General features: G+C 36.0%; 2 protein-coding genes across 2 annotated transcripts; both read right to left on the bottom strand.

Moving 5' to 3' along the window:
• Positions 1-2,147: 2,147 nt before the first annotated feature.
• On the bottom strand, positions 2,148-9,297 carry LOC127416872 (ADP-ribosylation factor 4). The gene is made up of 6 exons (XM_051656457.1): positions 9,122-9,297; positions 5,923-6,003; positions 5,440-5,549; positions 3,908-3,979; positions 3,614-3,739; positions 2,148-3,302 (listed from the first exon to the last, which is right to left on the bottom strand). The coding sequence occupies exons 1-6, from the start codon at positions 9,186-9,188 to the stop codon at positions 3,216-3,218; spliced, it is 543 nt and encodes a 180-aa protein (XP_051512417.1). The 5' UTR covers positions 9,189-9,297; the 3' UTR covers positions 2,148-3,215.
• A 1,421-nt stretch (positions 9,298-10,718) lies between these two features.
• On the bottom strand, positions 10,719-22,123 carry LOC127416873 (ADP-ribosylation factor 4-like). Its single transcript, XM_051656458.1, has 6 exons — positions 21,919-22,123; positions 21,564-21,644; positions 20,417-20,526; positions 19,968-20,039; positions 15,634-15,759; positions 10,719-13,338 (listed from the first exon to the last, which is right to left on the bottom strand). The coding sequence occupies exons 1-6, from the start codon at positions 21,983-21,985 to the stop codon at positions 13,252-13,254; spliced, it is 543 nt and encodes a 180-aa protein (XP_051512418.1). The 5' UTR covers positions 21,986-22,123; the 3' UTR covers positions 10,719-13,251.
• Positions 22,124-22,877: the final 754 nt, after the last annotated feature.

Genomic DNA, 22,877 nt, shown 5'->3' with positions numbered 1-22,877 from the left:
CCCCACAGGTAACCTCAGGAGAAATACAGGCTGCTCTGGACAAAGACAGTGTGGTTGTTTCAAGGAGCACAATACGATGATACTTGAACAAAAATGAGCTGCATGGTCGAGTTGCCAGAAAGAAGCCTTTACTGCACCAATGTCACAAAAAAGCCCAGTTACAATATGCCCGACAACACCTTGACACGCCTCACAGCTTCTGGCACACTGTAATTTGGAGTGACGAGACCAAAATCGAGCTTTATGTTCACAACCATAAGCGCTATGTTTGGAGAGGGGTCAACAAGGCCTATAGTGAAAAGAATACCATCCCCACTGTGAAGCATGGTGGTGGCTCACTGATGTTTTGGGGGTGTGTGAGCTCTAAAGGCACGGGGAATCTTGTGAAAATTGATGGCAAGATGAATGCAGCATGTTATCAGAAAATACTGGCAGATAATTTGCATTCTTCTGCACGAAAGCTGCGCATGGGGCGCTCTTGGACTTTCCAGCATGACAATGACCCTAAACACAAGGCCAAGTTGACCCTCCAGTGGTTACAGCAGAAAAAGGTGAAGGTTCTGGAGTGGCCATCACAGTCTCCTGACCTTAATATCATCGAGCCACTCTGGGGAGATCTCAAACGTGCGGTTCATGCAAGACGACTAAAGACTGCATGACCTGGAGGCATTTTGCCAAGACGAATGGGCAGCTGTACCACCCGCAAGAATTTGGGGCCTCATAGACAACTATTACAAAAGACTGCACGCTGTCATTGATGATAAAGGGGGCAATACACAGTATTAAGAACTAAGGGTATGCAGACTTTTGAACAGGGGTCATTTCATTTTTTTCTTTGTTTCCATGTTTTGTTTTATGATTGTGTCATTCTGTTATAACCTACAGTTGAATATGAATCCCATAAGAAATAAAAGAAATGTGTTTTGCCTGCTCACTCATGTTTTCTTTAAAAATGGTACATATATTACCAATTCTCCAAGGGTATGCAAACTTTTGAGTACAACTCTATATATAAATCTACATAAACTGAAATGGTCCATTTTTAGTTATTATGATTTATCTGAAACATTTTATCAACCTGTAGTTCTTTAATTCATGAATAATATGAATATGAATAATATTGAAAGATTACACAGTTTGATGGATATTGTTATGCAATAGAAATGCATAAATCTTAAAAGAAATAAGCGTAACTATTTTTTGAGTGTGGGTATGGCATTAAAAGTTTACACATTTAAATTTTAAAATTTTTGTATACGAATCACAAACTAAAATGGTCAATTTTTAATTATTAGAATTAATGAAACATTTTATTAACCTGTAGTGAAGATCTTTAAAATTCTTAATTTATAGTATGTAGAATATTTAGGGATCATTTATTTTAATTTGATGGAAATGTATTAAATTTAAATGCATAAATCTAATAAATATGTTCTTTTAAATGCAATCAGTGTTTGTGAGGAAACACAAACCTTGTCAAATCAATTACAATCAGAAGTAATAATTTAGGAAACTTTTTGTAGGGTCATTTTTCATTAGGAGTGCAAACTAACCGTTTCAGCAAACAGTTGTGTTTTTATTACTTTTAGCAACTATAATGCATCATACAGCGGAAGGAAAGTTTTGATTAAGCATTAAAGAACGTTACTGGCAAATTTTGATCTGCCGTTTAGAAAGTGACACTTCACAAGGACACAATACACATAATTATGTGCTCATTTTTATGGTTACTGAAAGGGCAAACTTACTGTGGGCTCAAATCACAATTTATACTCAACATTTATATTATGCATCCATTTATGATTATGTGGTGTGGTGGTGGCGTTGTGGACTAAAGCACTGAACTGGTTGCAGGTTCAATCCCCACAGCCACCACCATCGTGTCCTTGAGCAAGGCACTTAATGCCAGGTTGCTCCAGGGGGATTGTCCCTGTAATAAGTGCACTGTAAGTTGCTTTGGATAAAAGCGTCTGCCAAATGCATAAATGTAAATGTAAAATGTAAGTTTATAAACAATTCACATTATGGGCAGGTTTCTAGAAGTTACTTTTTGGTCCTCCATATTTTTCCAAAAAGTGTGAATTTAAAGTATGCAATTGAGGAGCAAATAGGTTAATTGACCATTTTCATCACCATGAACACAACGATAAGTTCACGATTATGTTTTATTCTAAAACAATATCTTACATATAATACACAAATTTGTCATGATAATTAGGGTAAAATAGATTGTATCTCTTACACACCAGTTTTGGGAAGCAAACCATTTCAACCAGACATGGAATTCATCAGTACATTAAATCAACATTCAGGAGTCCAATTCTGTCACAAATAACAATAAGCTCAAGTAACACGCTTGAGCAAAAACTCATCAGCATTTTCCCAATGGCATAACAAACATAAAACACGTTAATTTCAACTTTAAATTACAATGGAAAGAGCTTCAAAAGAGACTGTGGTATAAATGCGTTATTGTGGCATTAGAGCATTATGCTCCCTTTAAACATTTCAACATTTGCCACAAGAAAAAAAAAAAATCTGAAAAGAAAAATTCTATGACATTAAACTTTTCGTGCCATGTGCTGTTGATGTGGGGAATGTCAAACAAGATCCAGAATGAAATAAATTCAAGAAGATTCATGCACAGTCAAAGAGAATGTTTAGAAGGACCACATGCGACTCCAAGCCATTTAGTGGATAAAGCAATGTAACAATCTTTAAAATGTTGCACATCAATAGAGATTGAATGAGTAGGCATGGCTTTGTTCTTCCGAATGACCCCTCCCCATTTTTAATCCAGTTTTGTGTGTTTTAGCAACCCCCAAAATCTTCAGTAAGCTTGAACACAGGCTCTTTATCTGTAGATCTCAAATACACACTAAAATAAACACTTCAAGATACTAAAGCTAAACCAAAAACAATGTTTTTGGTTTTGCAGAGGCCATTCTAAGAAACTGAAAGAGCAGAAGAGAAAAAGGGTCTTTGAAAATATTTTTCCTCTCTGCAATACAAAAAAAAAGTTGTGCTTTTGAAACTGAAAAAGAAAGATAAACTTGGGCAGAAGAATATATACTGTAGAAAAGGAAAGCTAAGACAGGTGCGTGTTTGATGTTTCCTTCCCAGCTTCCAGTTGTGTCATACACTTAAATTCTATGAGGAATCTTTAGCCGTCCCATTGGTTCGTACACACCATCTCTCGCCTCACAACAGGCACGCTAGCGTTTGGAGAGCTCGTTTGATAACCAGTCCAGTCCTTCATAGAGTCCAGTGCCTTGTGTAGCACAGGTTGCTTGAACATACCACTGCAAAGACATTAAATCAAACATAAAATAGGGTTGGGAATCAAGAGCCATACATTTATGAACTTTTGTCAATAGTTCTTCCGTGCTGCCATTCTAAAAATAGACAATGCTTTGACCATTTTAATGCTATAGATGTTCGACTCGTGAACACTTAAAATGAAAATCTTGTTTTTGTTGGGCACAAAAGTAGGTGAAGTAAAAGAACTGTTACTGTAATCATTAAAGGAACAGGAACTGGAATCAGAATTTGTTCAATTTCTTATAACTCCCATCCATACAGGGATCATTTATATACGCAAGTGTGCATGTACCGTTCTGCTGCGTAGACTCTGCAGACCCAGTTTGTCTGTGAGCTCACTGACAGCCATGGCGTTAGGCAGATCCTGTTTGTTAGCGAAAACTAGCAACACGGCGTCCCTCAGTTCATCTTCCTGTAACTGCACAGACACACACACACAGGAAAAGATACTGATGAGGTAACTTAACCGCACTATGCAACCAAACAAAATCATTTCAAAATACAACACTGCCTCAAATGTCTTACTCCATGACATGACACTGCTAGTGTTCGAGGAGACCACAAAATCAGAATGCCAAGTGCTTACCATTTTCGAAAGCTCCTCTGCAGACTCTGCCACTCTCTCTCTGTCATTACTGTCCACTACAAAGATCAAACCCTGAGGATAAAGACACAGAACGAGCCATCAGTCTATGCATAGACTAGAATAACTGCACTACGGAAACAGCTAAAAATAGACAATATGGCTAGACTTCTCTTTAAAGGTGATGCATGTCAGTTTAAAATGTTAAGAAGTATTTATGTTAAAGTACTCTCTTCTAGAGGTCTGCTTTAATTTTATACAATACATAATATAATATTTTTTATTTTAACAACTTTTTTTTTATTGTTTCGCACACACTCTCACTCACGGACTCGTATGAACTGAAGATTTAGGGACTGTTAACAACGAACACGTTTTTGCATGCGTATGCGCTGTTTTTCAATTGGTTTTTTTTATGCATTTTACTGCAACAGAACTTCAGATTTTAAAAATGCAAGTGAGACACTTACAATAGAAGTGAATAGGGGCTAATTTTTGGAGGATTTAAACACAGTATGTTTTGTGTGTAAATCCCAGGAGATCAGCAGCTACAGAAATACTCAAACCAGCCCATCTGGCACCAACAATCATCCATGCGATTATCTAATCAGCCAATCATGTGGCAGTAGTGCAGTGCATAAAATCATGCAGATACGGGTCAGGAGCATCAGTTAATGTTCACATCAACCATCAGAATGGGGGAAAATGTGATCTCAGTGATTTGGACAGTGGCATCATTGTTGGTGCCAGATGGGCTGGTTTGAGTATTTCTGGGATTTTCACACACAACAGTCTCTAGAATTTACTCCGAATGGCACCAAAAACAAAAAACATCCAGTAAGCGGCAGTTCTGTGGACAGAAACGCCTTGTTGATGAGAGAGGTCAACAGAGAATGGCCAGACTGGTTCAAACTGACAAAGTCTACGGTAACTCAGATAACCACTCTGTACAATTGTGGAGAGAAGAATATCATCTCTGAATGCTGTTCTGAGATGTGGGTTGGCGCTGTTTTGGCGGCACAAGGGGGACCTACACAATATTAGACAGGTGGTTTTAATGCTGTGGCTGATCGGTGTATATATATATATATATATATATATATAAAATTACAGGACTATAATACCGTAATTAAAAGTAAAGATAACAGAAGTTAATTACAAACAAGGCCAAAATTGACACTGGTTCTCTGTTTCTGATCGGTCGGTTATTCCCTTTTAAAGCGGTTGATTGACAGGTGAGGGGTGCTGCTTCACTGAGGTTCAAGACACGCCTCTGGATGGATTAGCGTTTACACCTCAAATGCGATGTTGTCACATATGTATTTGACTACCTCTGTATGTGGTTTTTGTGCTCCCATCACAAAATGTTTTAGACCTGTATTCAGAACTGACCATTTGTGATGGGATCACCCAAAACACTGGCGCACCACTATCAGGATTTATTACTTTTAGCTGAAGTCCTCTGTGTTGTTTCCAAAGTAAGCATGGAGAGAAATATTTAACATATTTAGTTTTACTTGCTTATATTTTCCTACCTGGGTGTTCTGAAAATAGTGTCTCCAGAGAGGACGAATTTTGTCCTGGCCACCGACATCCCACACGGTGAAGCAGATGTTCTTGTATTCAACAGTCTCTACATTAAAACCTGACCAATAGAAACACAGTTCTCAGAAATGTAACTAAACTCTGTACAATAGTGGAAATTCTCCAATCTCCTCATTAGGAAACACTTTACTGGTGTAAGAAAAACCATCAGGCAATCATGGAGACCACACGTATGATGACAGACAGAGGATGTTGTAACATAATAGAGGAGGACCAAAGTGCCACTATTAGATGTTGCTACACAATGCTGAGAGAGTATAGGGCATTCATGTGACTGTTGCTCAGAAGTCAACACAAGGTAATGACCTTAAACTTCGAGTGACTGCATAAAACTGCTATGAGTACAAGTTCATAAAGTCAAACATTAAAGAAAGAGTTTTGATATTTCACTCAACACAGTCCCATATTTTTACCTATGGTAGGAATGGTGGTCACAATTTCTCCAAGTTTCAGTTTGTACAATATAGTGGTTTTGCCAGCAGCATCCAGTCCCACTGTAAAACAACAAAGACACATAATAGGAAATAAATAAACCTCTGAACTAGTTTCGGATGGAACATAAACGACACTGTCCTGTGCTGGTAAATAAATTATACAAAACTATAATAGAATAGAAATGTACACTATGATTATATTAAAGTATATTACATTATAAACTAGAATAGTAGGGGACCTGGGTATCTCAGCGAGTATTGACGCTGACTACCACACCTGGAGTCGCGAGTTCGAATCCAGGGTGTGCTGAGTGACTCCAGCCAGGTCTCCTAAGCAACCAAATTGGCCCGGTTACTAGGGAGGGTAGAGTAACGTTGGGTTAACCTCCTCGTGGTCAGTATAATGTGGTTCGCTCTCGGTGGGGCGCGCGGCGAGTTGTGCGTGGATGCCACGGAGAACAGCGTGAAGCCTCCACACGTACTATGTCTCCACGGTAACGCGCTCAACAAGTCACATGATAAGATGTGGGGATTGACGGTCTCAGACGCAGAGGCAACTGAGATTCATCCTCAGAGGCGAGTCACTACGCCACCACGAGGACTTAGAGCACATTGGGAATTGGGCGTTCCAAATTGGGGAAAAAAAAATAAAAAAAATAAACTAGAATCGAAACTTGCACTACATTAACCTAGAATATATGCTAAAGATATATATCACTAGTTTATATATTCTACATTTAAACTATGCCATCTAGCTATGTGTAATAACACTAGAAAAGTTTATTTATTAATTTATTATATTTTTAATGCCATATCAGATCCAAGGCTATTTTCGTGACAAGATCAATGTTTAAGAAAACAAAATAAACAATAAACACATAAACTTCTTACAACATTGCAATAAAAACTATAAAAGATCCTTGAATCTGATATTTGATAGAAATTCAAAAAATACAAAATCCTAGTGAACTTTCTGAATAAAACCTAGCCCAGTGGTTCTCAACTGGTTTTGCTTCGGGACCCAGATTGTACATTGGAAATCAAGTGGCGAGTGGCGACCCACTATAGTAAAAACGTAACCTGTATTTAATGTATCCTGGGTCGCATTTCCTTTTATCTTGCATAGTTCTGTTCATGGTTTTCAAGTACAAGGGCATGCATCAAGTGACATTATTTTAGTTGTTGACATCAACAACAAAAGCGACAGGAAGTTTTCTCTCCCCACTTTTAATAATTGAAGAGCATATTTATTTATATGAGCCCATTATTATCCCGTACATCATTCAAACAGAACATACATATTACACAGGTGGAAAGGCTCCTCATTACCATGGTTAGGTCAGTGTAGCTAGTCTTAAATAATAGTAGTAATAATAATAATAAATTATAGTATTTATGAAAAAATAAGTACTAGCTGAAACACATCTTGAAGCTTTAACTACAACTGCCACTGTTGATATAAAATGAGGTCTAATAGATTCTACCTTTAGATTATTTCATAGGAAACTATAAAATTTGTCAAAATATAACAGTTACTTTTACTCATGTAAAAACTTGGTAAAGGTGATGATGTGTAAAGATTAGATTTTATTTTTTAGTGCATAACACAGTGTTGCTCTTTTCCTCCTCAGTGCTGTTTGGCATGTCAGGGCAGCGCACTGTTTGAGAGGTTTGACTTGACTTCCTCTGTAACGCTTTAAACTAGAAAAGTCTCACTAGAATTGAAATGGGTCACGGTCAGTTTTAAGTACTATGCTAAATAAACTGCACATTCTAGAATAGAAATGTATACAAGTACACTACAGTAGAATCTAAATTATTTTGAAATAATTATAATATAAAATGCCACTAAGACATAGCATACTACATCATAAACTACACCATACTAGAATATATTACAGTGCATATTATAAATCGACAGCAAGCAGTGTTGTGTAAGTTACTCTTAAAAAAGTAATTAATAACTACTAATTACATCTACAGTGTAATTAGATTACTGTACTAATTACTCTGTCTGAAAAGTAATTGCATTACTTATTACTAATTACATTCTAAAACCCTGATCATCCTCGACCAGACGAAAAATACAAGGATAGGGGGCCTTGGTAGCTCAGTGGTAAAAGACGCTGGCTACCAGTTCGCTAGTTCGCATCCCAGGGCGTGCTGAGTGACTCCAGTCAGGTATCCTAAGCAACCAAATTGGCCCGGTTGCTAGGGAGGGTAGAGTCACATGGGGTAACCTGCTCGTGGTCGCTATAATGTGGTTTGTTCTCGATGGGGCGCGTGGTGAGTTGAGCGTGGATGCCGCGGTGGGTGGCGTGAAGCCTCCACATGCACTATGTCTCCGTGGCAACGCGTTCAACAAGTCACGTGATAAGATGCGTGGGTTGATGGTCTCAGATGTGGAGGCAACTGGGATTCGTCCTCCGCCACCCGGATTGAGGCGAATCACTACGTGACCATGAGGACTTAAAAGCGCATTGGGTGAAAAGGGGGAAAAATCCAACAAAAAACAAAAAATACAAGGATAGACATGAAACTGTTCTTTTAATTCTTTCAAATAAATTATTCATGAACTGGCCAACGAATTTAAGGGGGCGGCGTTAAATTAGAAAACATACATTTTAACATTAAACATTAAATTTTGATTTTAAATTCCCTATTGTTTTATATAGAATTGTTCTAGAGTCTATACAGTATTTAATGCAATTACATTAGAAGTAACTGAAATTAAATTACTTAAAAATTAAGAGTAATCCCTTACTTTACTTTTATCAATGAAAAAGTAATTTAATTACAGTAAATAATTACTTAGTAATGCATTACACACAACACTGACAGTAAGACATACCATACTACATTACACAAAAAATATGCTGTATATACCATAATATATATTGTAATATAAATCGATACTAAGATATACCAAATTACACTACACTAGAAAATATTATTCCAAATTACATGGTATACTTTACAAGAATCTAAACTAAATAAAGCTGTCTGTGGCTAATTCATTCCTTCTCATGAATTGACAGTACACTGAACTCATCAAACTCATTTATTCAAAGATTGTGGGTTCATTTCAGCAACAGTGTCATGATTAGCAGGTAAAGAAATGCTCACTCGACTTTGTTCTATGTCTACATATAATTGTGAAAGTTGATTTAGTACTCACCCATGAGAATTCTCATCTGTTTCTTTCCGAACAGCCTGCTGAACAGCGACGACATGGTCAATCCCATGATGAAGCAGTAAAATCGCCTAAAACTACGAGATTATTCCTACAGTTTAAAGTTTTTTTTTCTCGGTGTGATGCTCGTCGGAGTGTCAGGAAACTGTATGGGCTGTACGCATGCGCAATGCCAAGTCAAGGCCGCCGTGGAAGATATGACGTCATTTCCGGCGTCGGGCTTTTAAGATTGTACAGATTTTTATTTTAACAATTATTATAACAGCACATTAGTACAAAGGACACTCAAAACTGTTTAAAAATGAATATATAAAAATGCCCTTTACTATTAAAATTTTAAAGGCAAGGTACCTGGTTCTTATACATAATCTGGGCTATCAGCAACGTTTCATTACCAGTGTTGGGTGTAATGCATTACTAAGTAATTCATTACTGTAATTAAATAACTTTTTCATTGATAAAAGTAAAGTAAGGGATTACTCTTAATTTTTCAGTTATTTAATTACACTTACTTCTGATGTAATTGTGTTAAATATTTTATAGACTCTAGAACAATTCTATATAAAACAGAAGTGAATTTAAAATAGAAATTTAACATCTAATGCTAAAATGTATGTTTTCTAATTTAACGCCTCCCTCTTAAATTCTTTGGCCAGTTCATGATTAATTTATGTGATTTTATATGATTTATTTGAAACATCTGGTCGAGGTTTATCAGGGTTTTAGAAAGTAATAAATAATGCAATTACTTTTCAGACAGAGTAATCTAATTACACTGTAGATGTAATTAGTAGTTAGTAATTAATTACTTTTTTTTTAGGGTAACTTACACAACACTGTTCATTATGTTTTTAAAGTGCTAGAATAATTATTCAGTCTTGGGATCATGGCCATAAGTGTCTAAATCTAGCACAGCATGAATCACTTTCAAATGAAGTGCAATTTCAGCAGTTTTTAAAATATACCATCGATCCAGAAAGTTTGAACAGTGCCAAAATGTATGTTCTAATGTTTTTGGTTTGTTCTTGCAATTTAGACCATTTATATCCTCGTCTATAATAATTCAATAAAACACAAAATATTTGACTGGATAAATACGAAGAGCAATTTTTGTATAACACGTCATTTTATTTGTGGGAATCAATATTAGAGTCCAGGAGTCACTATAACCTGATGGTTTTGTGAGGAGTTCATGTTTTTCAATGTAATGTCCTCTTTAAAGGTGCATGCAGTCATGTTTAACATGAGGTCTGGGACTTACACTGACACCTAGTGGCATGGATGCAGCGTCATTCAAACACAATAGTTTTGTTATCAGTGCCAATGTAGAAATTCACTACTCACCGTCAGCCATGATTAATTTAATCCAAGAGTAAGTGTCCAATAGCAGGGTGGTTACTGAGATTAAACGAGTAGTATTAAACTGGTCATGTGACTCAAACATGGCAGCCCCCATGAGGGGACCCTCTCCATGTAGAATAAAACAGCTTTCATGAGATTATTAATATGACTGGTGTCTTCATTTCATGTGAGTGATAATGATTTTTTGCATATGTTTAAAAATGACTCATTTATTTTTGAGTAAAACCTTTTTTAATGAAGAAAAAATTACAGAGTGCACCTTTGAGCCCATGAGAATTAAGATTACTGTAATCCAGTGCATCTTTAAAGGACATGTTATGCTATATAAAATAAAAAAAGCCAGACAACAGCACATTTTTCATTGTCCAAATACTGTAAGCGTATATGTGCATAAAACAGCTCACTCTTCTGCCATAGTGATCACTACAGTCATTTTGAGTGACACTCTGTTGCATCATTTTTCAATGACATTACAAAACTGTTTTTCTTAAAATATAATTTACAATTTTTCAGATGTTCTGGAATGTATTGTGTCGGTGCTGAAACTCCAATAACTTCATCAAACTGTTTTAAAACTGCATTTTAAACATTTAGAAACCATTTTGAACATGCAAATAATCAACTTTATGTGAAGCAATGTAAGGGGATTTCAAACACATTTGTATTGAATATGAATTAGAAAGCAGCATAAGATGCAAATTAAAAGCATTAAAAGCTAATTTAAAATGCTTTTTTTTTTTTTAGGTTATTTGGAAGACTATGAGGGCATTAAAATCTAGCAGACTTACTGTGTAATTTAAGAGGCCATTTTCATATTCAATTACCCACTGTAAACATATGCAATAATGCAGCCTATAAAGAAATACTCCGGGTTCAATGCAAGTTAAGGTCAATCGACAGCATTTGTGGCATTGTGTTGATTACCACAAAAACTGATTTTGACTTGTCCCTCCTTTTCTTTCAGAAAAAGCAAAAATCGAGGTTACAGTGAGGCATTTACAATGGAAGTCAATGGGGCAAATCCGTAAAAAATAAAATACATTTTCAAAAGTATAGCTACAAGTATATGCACGTTAACATTTTAGTGTGATAACATCGCTTACTAACCTGTTCTGTGTAAAGTTATATCAAACTTGTTGCCATGACAGCATAACGCAGTAAACCCTAAAACGACCGTAAAAATGATGTATACAACTTTACAGCTCATATAATACACGAGTTTTAACAGAAGAATTAAAGTAAATACTTTTATATAATTATAAGCTTCACATTTCTGCCTTTAAGCCCTCCAAAAATTGGCCCCATTCACTTCCATTGTAAGTGCCTCACTGTAACCTGATTTTTGCTTCGTTTTTAAAACGTAATCAACATTACGCCACAAATGCAGTTGATTGAGCTCAGCTTGTATTACACCCGGAATATTCCTTTAAGGTCTTTGGGCATGAAAAGCCCTTTTGAAAGGCAACTAATCTTACCAGTGAAAATCAATTAACCCAATCAATATTTCACATCCAATGCATACAAAACAAATGTAATAAAAAAAACAAAATTTGAGAATTCAAGCGGTCCATTTTATTTTGATCAGTCTTTATTCTCTCACAGGGGTGGACCTTGTGGCACAGTTCGAGCAAAGGTAGGGCAAACGCCAGCATGGGGAAATGCAGAAGATCACAACAACCCTCTTTTGGCTCAGCTTGACCAGAAACAAGGGCCTTATTGGAGTGTCCATACAAAATTTCTTACCCAATGCACCTTCCCAAGGTGCCAACATGCATCCATCCTTTTAACAAGTATGAAAAGAAAAGACATATGGAGCAGATTGAAGCTGCATTGTCCAGAATTCTGGGATTTTGGAACGGTTCATCCCCGTCCAATCCCAAACATGCAATGACGTCAAACCTCAGAAAATTCAAGGTACTCTGAGCTGTTCAAATGCTTTCAAATAAAACATTTACTAACATTTTGTTCAATGGAGGCATTTGACAACACAGGAGGTCAATTGGATGGTTCCATATTGCTGTCAATACTTCATGTACCATTATGTTCCAAACATCAAAGAATCAGTTGGTGGTAAAGACCCTGGAATGACCCTTTTGCAACATGAATTCAAGGGATAGTTCACTCAAAATAAAAATAAATAAATAAATAAATCTGTCATCATTTACTCATACGGGACACTTTGGATTTAGAAAAACATGAGGGTGACAAACTGATGGCAGAATTTTCATTTCCAGAGTGAACTATCCTTTCAAGAACCTTTTGCAACATAAGTTAATGTGAGGCTTTGCAAAACAACCCACTAGAGTAAAATTACCTGCCATGAAATGGAATGTTCATAGAGCAGCGGGTCCTGAAACTCGGAAGAGTCCGGTTAGGCAGCACTGCAACCGGGAGCAGTTACTCTACTCCAAACTTGCGTGATACTGTCCCCTCTACCAAGAATTCCACCCAAACTTCCTCTTTCTTGTGCCATAATGCTCTCATAGTTATCAAGTAAACGTGCAATTTAAGCATGGGTTTTAACAGTCATAGAAAACAATCAAGATTTATAAAGGAAAAAAATTAAAAGAACATTAGAAGGAATACAGCATAGAAAAAGACAGATAGATTAGAGTGATGCTGAACACTTGATAGCTCCTCCACACCTGTACATCCCAAACACACACACACAAGTTCTTGAGGACAGAGTATATAAGCTGATACCCTCTGTCATTCTAAAGTTCACGTGCATCTCTCCTCCACCGGCCGGCACGCTAGCGTTTGGAGAGCTCGTTTGATAACCAGTCCAGTCCTTCATAGAGTCCAGTGCCTTGTGTAGCACAGGTTGCTTGAACATACCACTGCGGAGAAAAGACAGAGGGATATTTAATCAAAGGCAAAATGCATTTGCATGCATAAGAATATTCCAAAATGAACCTGAATTTGGTCATATTCTGATTACGTAAACGTTATAGAAATGCATTAAAACTGATTGCCATTACCGGATTAAACCAGAATTACAGTTTCTAGAATCTGAATAAGTCAACTGGTGCACGCCTGTATTAATCAGAATTTTGGGTCTTATTCAGAATATCCACTGTAACAGAACATTCATGCATATCTCCGCATGTCCAAACAGAAGTAATTCTGGGTAGTATTAGATACAGACCAGTGTCATGTAAATTAACCTTTTCATTATGGCGCAATATTTGCCTCCTGGGTTTGAGTTTCAGGGGCATTTTCATCACATCATGAGGGCATCTGTTTTCTAATCACATATACGAAAGATATAGCATGCGGTGTTTTTATGTCAAATACTTCCAATTAGGGCTGCAACAGCTAATTGATAAAATCGATAATTATCGATAAGGAAAATCAACAACCAACTTTATTATCGATTAGTTGGATGTGTGGCGAGCACAGAGAGGCTCCGTCAGTGACATCACTTTACAGCCCGGTGAAAAATGCGTTGCATGAAAACTCACTTGAAAATCAACAGAGAAACTTCAAGCAGAAAAAAACACAACCCAAGTTGTCCGGCGCACGAGAACACTTTATAAACACTTCCAAGAAGATCATAATAAGTACACAGTGTAATGTGGAGCGGTTGCTGCATCAGGTGTATTGAAAGAGTGATTGTGCCATTTGATGTTGTTTCTCTCCAGCGCATAACTTACATTTTACTGCTATTTTCTATGTTTTATAATGTATAAATGTTACAAATTTCCATATCACAAAATGGTTTGTCTTTACCACAAGCGAGTCTCCGTTAAACTTCACTGAGCAAGCGAGCACGTGCATCCGCGTCAATCAACCCAATCGTAACAGAGAAAGCAAGCACAATCATTTTGTTTGTGTTTTGAGTTTTAGATGGTTTCCCCTCATCATGTAAGTGCATGTATCATAATGAGCAATGATGCGACTTCAGCACAAGAGTGAATCTGCACTGTGTTTACTTATTAAACTGTATTAGAATGCTGAATAAAATGTATAATAATAATAATATAAGGGTCCTGATATGACAGTCCTGATAGTGCCGAATGCAATGTCTATTTCCACCAGTAAATTTATACTATGGCAAACATTATTATACTGGATAAGCATACATTACCATTAAAATACATCTTTGAAAAGAATAGTTTAGTAACATGTAATCAGCGACCATAATATTTTAAAACTTACAATATTAATTTAAAATACTTAAGATGTATGTAATCAGTGACTGTGTTCAAGCATATCTATCATAATTACATAATTACGTATTTTTCAGCTGGGAAGAAATATGAATATTTCTATTCTGGTGTCTCCATTGTCCTCTGCTGGGCTGATTTTTAGTCTCACTCCATCCCCGATGGATCATTTGACTCTTTAATGAATGGTACTTTTTGTAGTACAGTTTTGCATGTTTTGCATACACCCTTTATCATTTCTGTTTTCTCATTTTTTATTTATTTTTTTAATAAAAAATAATATAAATCATTTTAATAAAATACAAGGGAAAAAATATTTTTTTCCCAATTAATCGAAGAAATAATCAACGATTAATCGATTATTAAAATAATCGACAGTTAATTGGAATTTAGTAAATTACGGTCCAAAATTAATAAAATGCAGCGTAATAAATTGCAAAGGGCGAACATGGGAAAAACATGAATGAGCGCATTTACATGCATGCTCTTACACCAATTATGCTTAATAAGCCGACAACGTGTGTGCTCATGTAAATGCATTAAACGACTTTCCTTTATCAGTGTAAAGTCATACATGGCTAAAGAATAAACCGATCGACACAGCTAGATTTTTACCCATTACCCCGATTTCACGCTGCATGTAAAACACCTTTACCGGCATTCTTACTGGCTAATCCCATGTCTGCAATTGTTATGTGCATGAGATTATTTCAAACAATTCCTGCTTTGTCAGATTTTTTAAATAAGCAATTTTTTGGGAAATATCACCGTAATGGTGTGCATGCAAACGGGCTCAATGTCTTGGTTTATTCAGAATCTGTGGATTGCATGTATACAGGAATATTCCAATTGCTTTGAAGCATGCAAATTTTTTCCAACAAAGGCTTAACTAGAATGACATCCATATAAACATGGTCAAAATTTAAGCAAGTGCATGCTGGATTCATTCACGTAATGTGCATGTACCGTTCTGCTGCGTAGACTCTGCAGACCCAGTTTGTCTGTGAGTTCACTGACAGCCATGGCGTTAGGTAGATCCTGTTTGTTAGCGAAAACCAGCAACACGGCGTCCCTCAGTTCATCTTCCTGTAACTGCATAGAGAAAAAAGCAACAGTCATGAGGCTGGACTACCTGAATGGTAATAGTGTGATTTCAGGACATCTTTATACATTACAGGCCTTAACAAAAAGGACTTTTGAAGAGTTTCGGCCAGCTGACAGGAATGTCACTCGCCCAATCAGACCAGTGCTGCATTGTCACTAAATATTACATTCATTGCTCTTGTACATGTGCTTTTATGCCTTGCACACTTAAACTTTTAATATTTTTGATTATATGTTAAGTATTAAGTATTGTTGTTGCAAATTCTGCTGATTTATCTAGCTGGCTAACATAGATGAGGTTTTATCGAAATTGTGAGAATGACTTGAGATGGTTTGAAAAATGAATCATGATTTCAGGTTTCCCACCCTTTCTGACCAATGATATTCCAAGACTTTTCTATATTGTCCCCAGACTTTTCCAGTTGTTTGCGATTTCTGGAAATTGATTTTATAAAATCATTTTGATTCAGACTGATTTGCTAAAAAAAATCATTAAGACTGATTTGTGAACCATTTCACAAAGAGATATTTTCGGGTGATTAAATATTTTAGATCAGCGTAACTAGAAATATGTATATTAACTATAGAAATTTCCATGACACAATTTTAATACTCCATAATATTTCCTGGATAGCCATGATCGTGGGAACCCTAAATTTTTTCCAACAAAAGTGCATTCATAAATGTATAGCTCTCATGAGGTTATACAATACAATCTATAAAATACAAAAATAATTAAAGCTGCAAGCAGCAATGCGGATTCCTCCTCAAAAATGCAAGTTATGTAGAAATTGACATGGTAGAGACATGTACTTCACACATGTACACAACATTTCATTAATTTGTTATTAAACTTTGCAAGAGTCTTCATATGAACTGGTGATTGATTTAAAGTATCGGTTTTATGACTAGCGGATTTGTAAAGCATTATTTTAGCATTAGCGATAAATAATAGTAAACTGTAATTCTGTCATCTTATGACATATCAAGGTGAAATTTTGCACAGTACTTCAGAGTGATGTCATCTTGAAGCCGGTTAGGTTGGGAAAAACATTCAGTCAAAATGGCATTAGATTTTTTGGACATATGGATATTGAGACAATGTGGACATTTACATAAATGTGCACCTTTCAGCCATTTTGTATTGTATTCATTTTTGCTAAATATCAAATTGAAAGACATGTATCCTACACATACATGCCAAGTTTCAAGTCAATTGGAGCTATGATTCAGGAGGAGTAGATCTTTGTAGTTTTGAATTATACAGGAAAATCCATCATGGTGGACTTTATGGGTTCTAGAGTCTTTTTTGTTCCTCATGAGAAATTAAGCATATATACCAGGTTTCAGACATTTTTGACTTATGGGGTGGAAATGGCATCACTTTGAAAATAGACAAATTGGGGCGTGGCCTGTAGCGCCACCTATAGGCGTATTTGGGCCATTTTTGGTGTGGTAGTTACTCTTGGCCTGTAGTATCAATGTGCCAAAACTTTTTACCAAGAAGATCTTGAGTTATTGGGCAATTTAGAGCTACAGGAATAATAATAAGAAGAAAAATACTAACAATCCTAAATATAAAAAAAAATGTAAAATCACAAAAAAAAAAAAAAAAAAAACTGCTAAAAATAAAATGGATAATTTTTTGTGGTTGGGCCAGTGAAAATTATTATTATAACTTTTATTTAACCAGGAGAACCTCTCTGAGATTAAAAATCTCTTTTACAGGAGTGTCCTGGCTAAGATGGGCACAGCAAGTTAAAATCCGAAATATAAGAGCTGCCGAGCAAAAATAAATAAATAATAAATTACCACACCTAACAAATCAAACTAAGTAGTATTATTCACAGCAATTGATGACATTGTTGATGATGGATTGGCATAGCATGTGAACTCAAATAAAGATTAAATAAAGGACTAAATAAGAAATGATTTACCAACCATTTATAAGCAAATGTAAATATAACATGCAACCTGATCTCAATTTAGGCATGAGTAAAAGGTGGTGAAAGACTCTTGAGAGTAGTAAACAGATTACTATGCAGAGGTGTATAGTAATGAAGTACAAATACTTCGTTATTGTACTTAAGTACAGTTTTTTAATATTTGTCCTTAAGTATAAATATTTCTTTGGACTTTCACTTCACTAAAGTTTGAAGAGAAAATTTATACTTTTACTCCGATAAATTTCTCCAGACCCTTTCATTACTTTTGCGACTGAACACCGCAAAAGAATAACAGCTGTACGTGCAGAAATGCATGCAGAATGGCAATAGTGATGTGCGATTCGTTGAAAGAATCATTTGAATCAAATAGTTTAAATTTGATTCCTTTGAACTGAACAAAAAGACTCAAAGCGGTCTGAATGATTCGTTTAGCGAATCACGAATCTGAATAAAAATCGCAAGTGAAGCGTGCGCCAGATTACATGTTCTGTTGTCTGTCTCCGCTGGGGAAGACAAGAAACTGCTCATGTGAGTCATTTTTTTTGGGACTAATTAATTTGATAAGTTTAGGCTTAAACATTATGAAAGCTGTTAAGTAATGAAGTTATGTGCGATCAGTCTCCCGCCTTTCCAGCAGACCTGTTCATATAAAAGTCAATCACATGCGTTTACATTTTACATTTAAACAAGGTATGATGTTTATGAATAATTACCAGCGCTCATGAAAATGTCCAACAATATTTATTTTTATATTTAATGAAGATGTGAATGGTATTTGCATTAGCAAAACTAGTTTTCTGGTGGTTGCTAAAGTGTTATATTTGCTTTGGAGCATATTTATACTACAGTATGTGGTAACTAGGGTTTTCTGTATGGTTGCTAGGGCATGCTATGCAGTTGTCAAGGTGATCTCTGCTGTGTGTTTTGGTGCATTGCTACAGTATGTGGTTGCCAGGTTGTTACTATGCTGTTGCTAAGTTGTTTTCTGTGTTTTTGCACAATGCTCTGCAGTCGACAGGGTATTCTAGATGGTTGTCAGGTTGTTGCTATGCTGTTAAGTTGTTTTAACTGTGTTTCAGCACATTGCTATGCAGTTGCCAGGGTGTTCTGGGTGGTTGCTTATTGGCCCAAATGAAGAAAGCCCACCCCCACAAGTCTCTGTTCTGGTTACTAATAACACAACTCCCTCCTTCAATGTTCCAATTTTTATGGACCGTGGTGTTCATTTACACTCATCCCATAAATATGATTATTCTGATGTGACTTGAATGCACCATTAAAGGGATGGTTCGTTTAAAAATGAAAATTCTCTCATTTTCTCACCCTCATTCGATCCATGATGTGTACGACTTAAACAATTCTGCATTACACAAACAAAAGATTTTCAGAAGAATATTGCTGTTATGTAGGTCAATTCAATGTAAGTAGATGGTGGCTAGACCTTTGAAGCTCCAAAAAGCACATAAATGCAGCATAAGAGTAATCCATAAGACTCCAGTGGTTTCATCAATGTCTTCTGAACGCATCCAATTGGTTTTGGGTGAGAACAGACCAAAATATAACTCCTTTTTCAACTACAAATCTTGACATTAGCAGTCTCCTTGGCGATCAGGATTTCAAGCTCGATTACACTTCCTATAGCGCCATCTAGGGCTCTGCGCATGCGTCAAGCACTAGGAAGTGAAATCAAGCTTGAAATCATGATCGTGCCTAGAGATATACAGCGAAAATGAGTTACAATTTGGTTTGTTCTCACCCAAAACCGACTGAATCGCTACAGAGGACATGGATTTAACCACTGTAGTAGTATGAATCACATTATGCTCCCTTAATGTGCTTTTTGTAGCTTGAAATGTCTGGTCACCATTCACTTGCATTGTATGGACCTACAGAGCTGAAATATTCTTCTAAAAATCTTAATTTGTGTTCTGCAGAAGAAAGTCATACACATCTGGGATGGCATGAGGGTGAGTAAATGATGAGCACCACCAATCAAATAAGTCACCATGGGTTTAATGAACTGTTCCGTAATTTATGCAATTTACTTGTACTTTTGATACTTATGTAAATGTAATACCAGTTACCTTAATACTTAAGTCGTTTTCTCATGAGCTGCTTTAACTGAGTCAATTTCCATGAAGGTATCTTTACTTTTACTCAAGTATGACAAATGGATACTTTATACAACACTGTTACTATGTATAAAGTTTTAAAGCTTAAAATCAAATCGGGTGACAGAACAATTCTTACCATTTTCGAAAGCTCCTCTGCAGACTCTGCCACTCTCTCTCTGTCATTACTGTCCACTACAAAGATCAAACCCTGAGGATAAAGACACAGAACGGTCAGTGTTCTGCAACTAGCAATAATCACTACTATTATTTTTCAAAATAACAGCTTTAATTACGAGAAATGTTTTATTGTGATGTCATCTGGACAGCAGACCAAAAAAAAAATAGCACCTCACTGGTCAGCAATCCATGCTTTAAATAGCCAATCAGAAGAAATATCAAGGTTAAATCAACTGGAGACTATTTCGCATTTGAAAATGGCAACACAGGATGCTCGTGGTTTCTGGTGCCTGTAACTGAACTACTGTGAGATGCTTTGGATAAAAGTATTTAAAAGCACCATATTACAAGTGAATCACTACAGCACAACACCTTTACCAGCTAATTGTACCTATATCACGATCCTACCTGGGTGTTCTGAAAATAGTGTCTCCAGAGAGGACGGATCTTGTCCTGACCGCCGACATCCCACACGGTGAAGCAGATGTTCTTGTATTCAACAGTCTCAACATTGAAACCTGTTCAGGAAACAGCAAAAAGACATTCAAGGGACATCATAAAATCAAATATATTGCCTTGGTTATAATAAGGTTAGTAATAAATGTGCTTGCTGTGGCATTAAAGACACTGATCAGACTCTACAAAACAAATTCTCATATATCAGATCACATTTAATGTTTAACCCTTGTGCGACCTTCGGGACATTTGTCTTTTTCATTTTTGTTTTTATCGATCATTTTGGCTGTGTAAATGCCAACGGCATACATTTTGCCAAAGGTGTGTATTTTTGGGGGAATTTTAATATTTCAACCTCAGATCCTATAATACATCTATAATACACTGTGCACATAATATAGTTCCACTCAGGACCTTCAGGACAAAAATGTCCCCACTGAAACCCATTAAAACTGCAATATTTGATCCCAGTGCCACAAAAGCATAAAATCATGAATTCTATGATATTATGCTTTCATTTCGGAGCCCTGGCTTCAACATTTAAATGTTTAATATTTTCCACCAGATGGCGCCATTTTCCTCATGTTTAGCCTATGGAGCAAATACATGCTTTTCCCCTATGTTCTGTTTGCTGTATTATAGAGCACTGAATAGGCCAGCTGAATAAATGATGCAGATAAAATTGTGTGGGTGTTGGTATGGGTGTGAGAGTGTGTTTTGTATGTTTTGTATGTGTGTATTGAGAAAAGTGTGTGTGTGTGTGTGTGTGTGTGTGTGTGTGTGTGTGTGTGTAAAAAACAACAGTGGCATTATGTAAACAAACTGGCAAATCCTGAAAATGAATGAATATTTGGTAGTTATCATCAGGACTGATGTTGGTTAAAAAAATTAACTCACTGAAAGTGGAAAATAATATTAATATATAATATTAATATGCCAGTTTTTTGATGAGGATATTTTTGTCCTCTAAGAACCTCTGAGTAACTTTTTTAAATTGACGCACAAGGGTTAATTATAAGCTACTTCTGTAATAAATTAAATAAAAAGTAAAGTTTCGTGAAAGAGGTGAACAATCACAATCATGCTGGTGTAATCTCACCTATAGTAGGAATAGTGGTGACAATCTCTCCCAGTTTAAGCTTGTACAGTATTGTCGTTTTACCTGCAGCGTCCAAACCCACTGAAAAATCAATACACAAGACATGAGACCTTAGCTGTCAAATTCATCTCAATATTGCGATTTTATTCTTGATTTCAGCTATTCAATCAAGCTCAAGCATGCTAACATTAGCCACTATCCATGATTTTCCCGATAAACTATTTGGTTACCACGTGTAAATGATTAAAAAAAAAGTTATGATTACTTACAAAGTATTATGCTTAGCTTCTAAAAATGTATTTATCACATAAAAAAATATCAGAAATACAGAGTCGAATGTCTTTTTAACACTCACCCATCAGTATTCTCATCTGTTTCTTGCCAAAAAGTCTCCCAAAAAGCGATGAGATCGTGAGCCCCATGATGATTTAAAAGAAGGACTTTAACTGTATCGATAACCGAAACAATAACGCAAATGTATTAATGAATTTAATTAATATTCTGTCTTTGTGCTCAGTGTGTCTCTCGCCGGGTGCTTGACACGTTGCCACGTAAGAAGAGGAGCCACCGTGGAAGACTTGACGTCACTTCCTGGTCCAAGCCAACGCTAGGCAGTGATGTCATAATTATTGATTTGTGGTAACGCCCACTCTTAGCCTGCAATGCCCTTACACTTTACCCTGCCCGCTTAAATAACTATTTAATTATTATTACTTTAATTATATGTTATTATATTTATTAATAATGTATTTAACCATTAATAATAAAATACATAATTATCTATATTAGCACTGACCAACTGACTGCATTTAAACTGTTGCTGTCAATGCCTTGTTGAACATGGTGTGTACATTAAATTCAAATTGAAGATTAGAGTACAAAACACAAAAAGAACTGTTTTGTGAGACTTTCTGTGACTGTTAAGCTAAATCATGGATTTGTATTATAATAATAATAATGCATTGATTTAATGCATATTTTTTGAAGCTATGTACAGCTCTGTTAGTACTTATTTAATGTGCATTTGTTATATAATCTAAATGCAAAACATGCTTTGATGATATTATGATATAACCCTGTATGTATTATTTACACTGCATTGGTACTTTGTTTTTATTGCTATATTTGCATTTGGTTTGCTTTGATGTTTATCTCTAGGCATCTGTTTTTAGGTTATCGGTGCTCAAATAAACTGAGGGAAAAGTTAATGGAGTGGCATAGTCTTGTTTGGCATCACATGTGCACCAAACCATAAGTAGAGTGTTTAGCAAGGTGTTCTTCTGTCGAAAGATGTAAGTTGAGTATCTGTTTTGG

This window comes from Myxocyprinus asiaticus, chromosome 26 (assembly GCF_019703515.2).
Source record: "Myxocyprinus asiaticus isolate MX2 ecotype Aquarium Trade chromosome 26, UBuf_Myxa_2, whole genome shotgun sequence".
Taxonomy (NCBI): Eukaryota; Metazoa; Chordata; class Actinopteri; order Cypriniformes; family Catostomidae; genus Myxocyprinus; species Myxocyprinus asiaticus.
The sequence above is the reverse complement of the archived record's forward strand: the minus strand, read 5'-3'. Positions and strand labels throughout refer to the sequence as shown.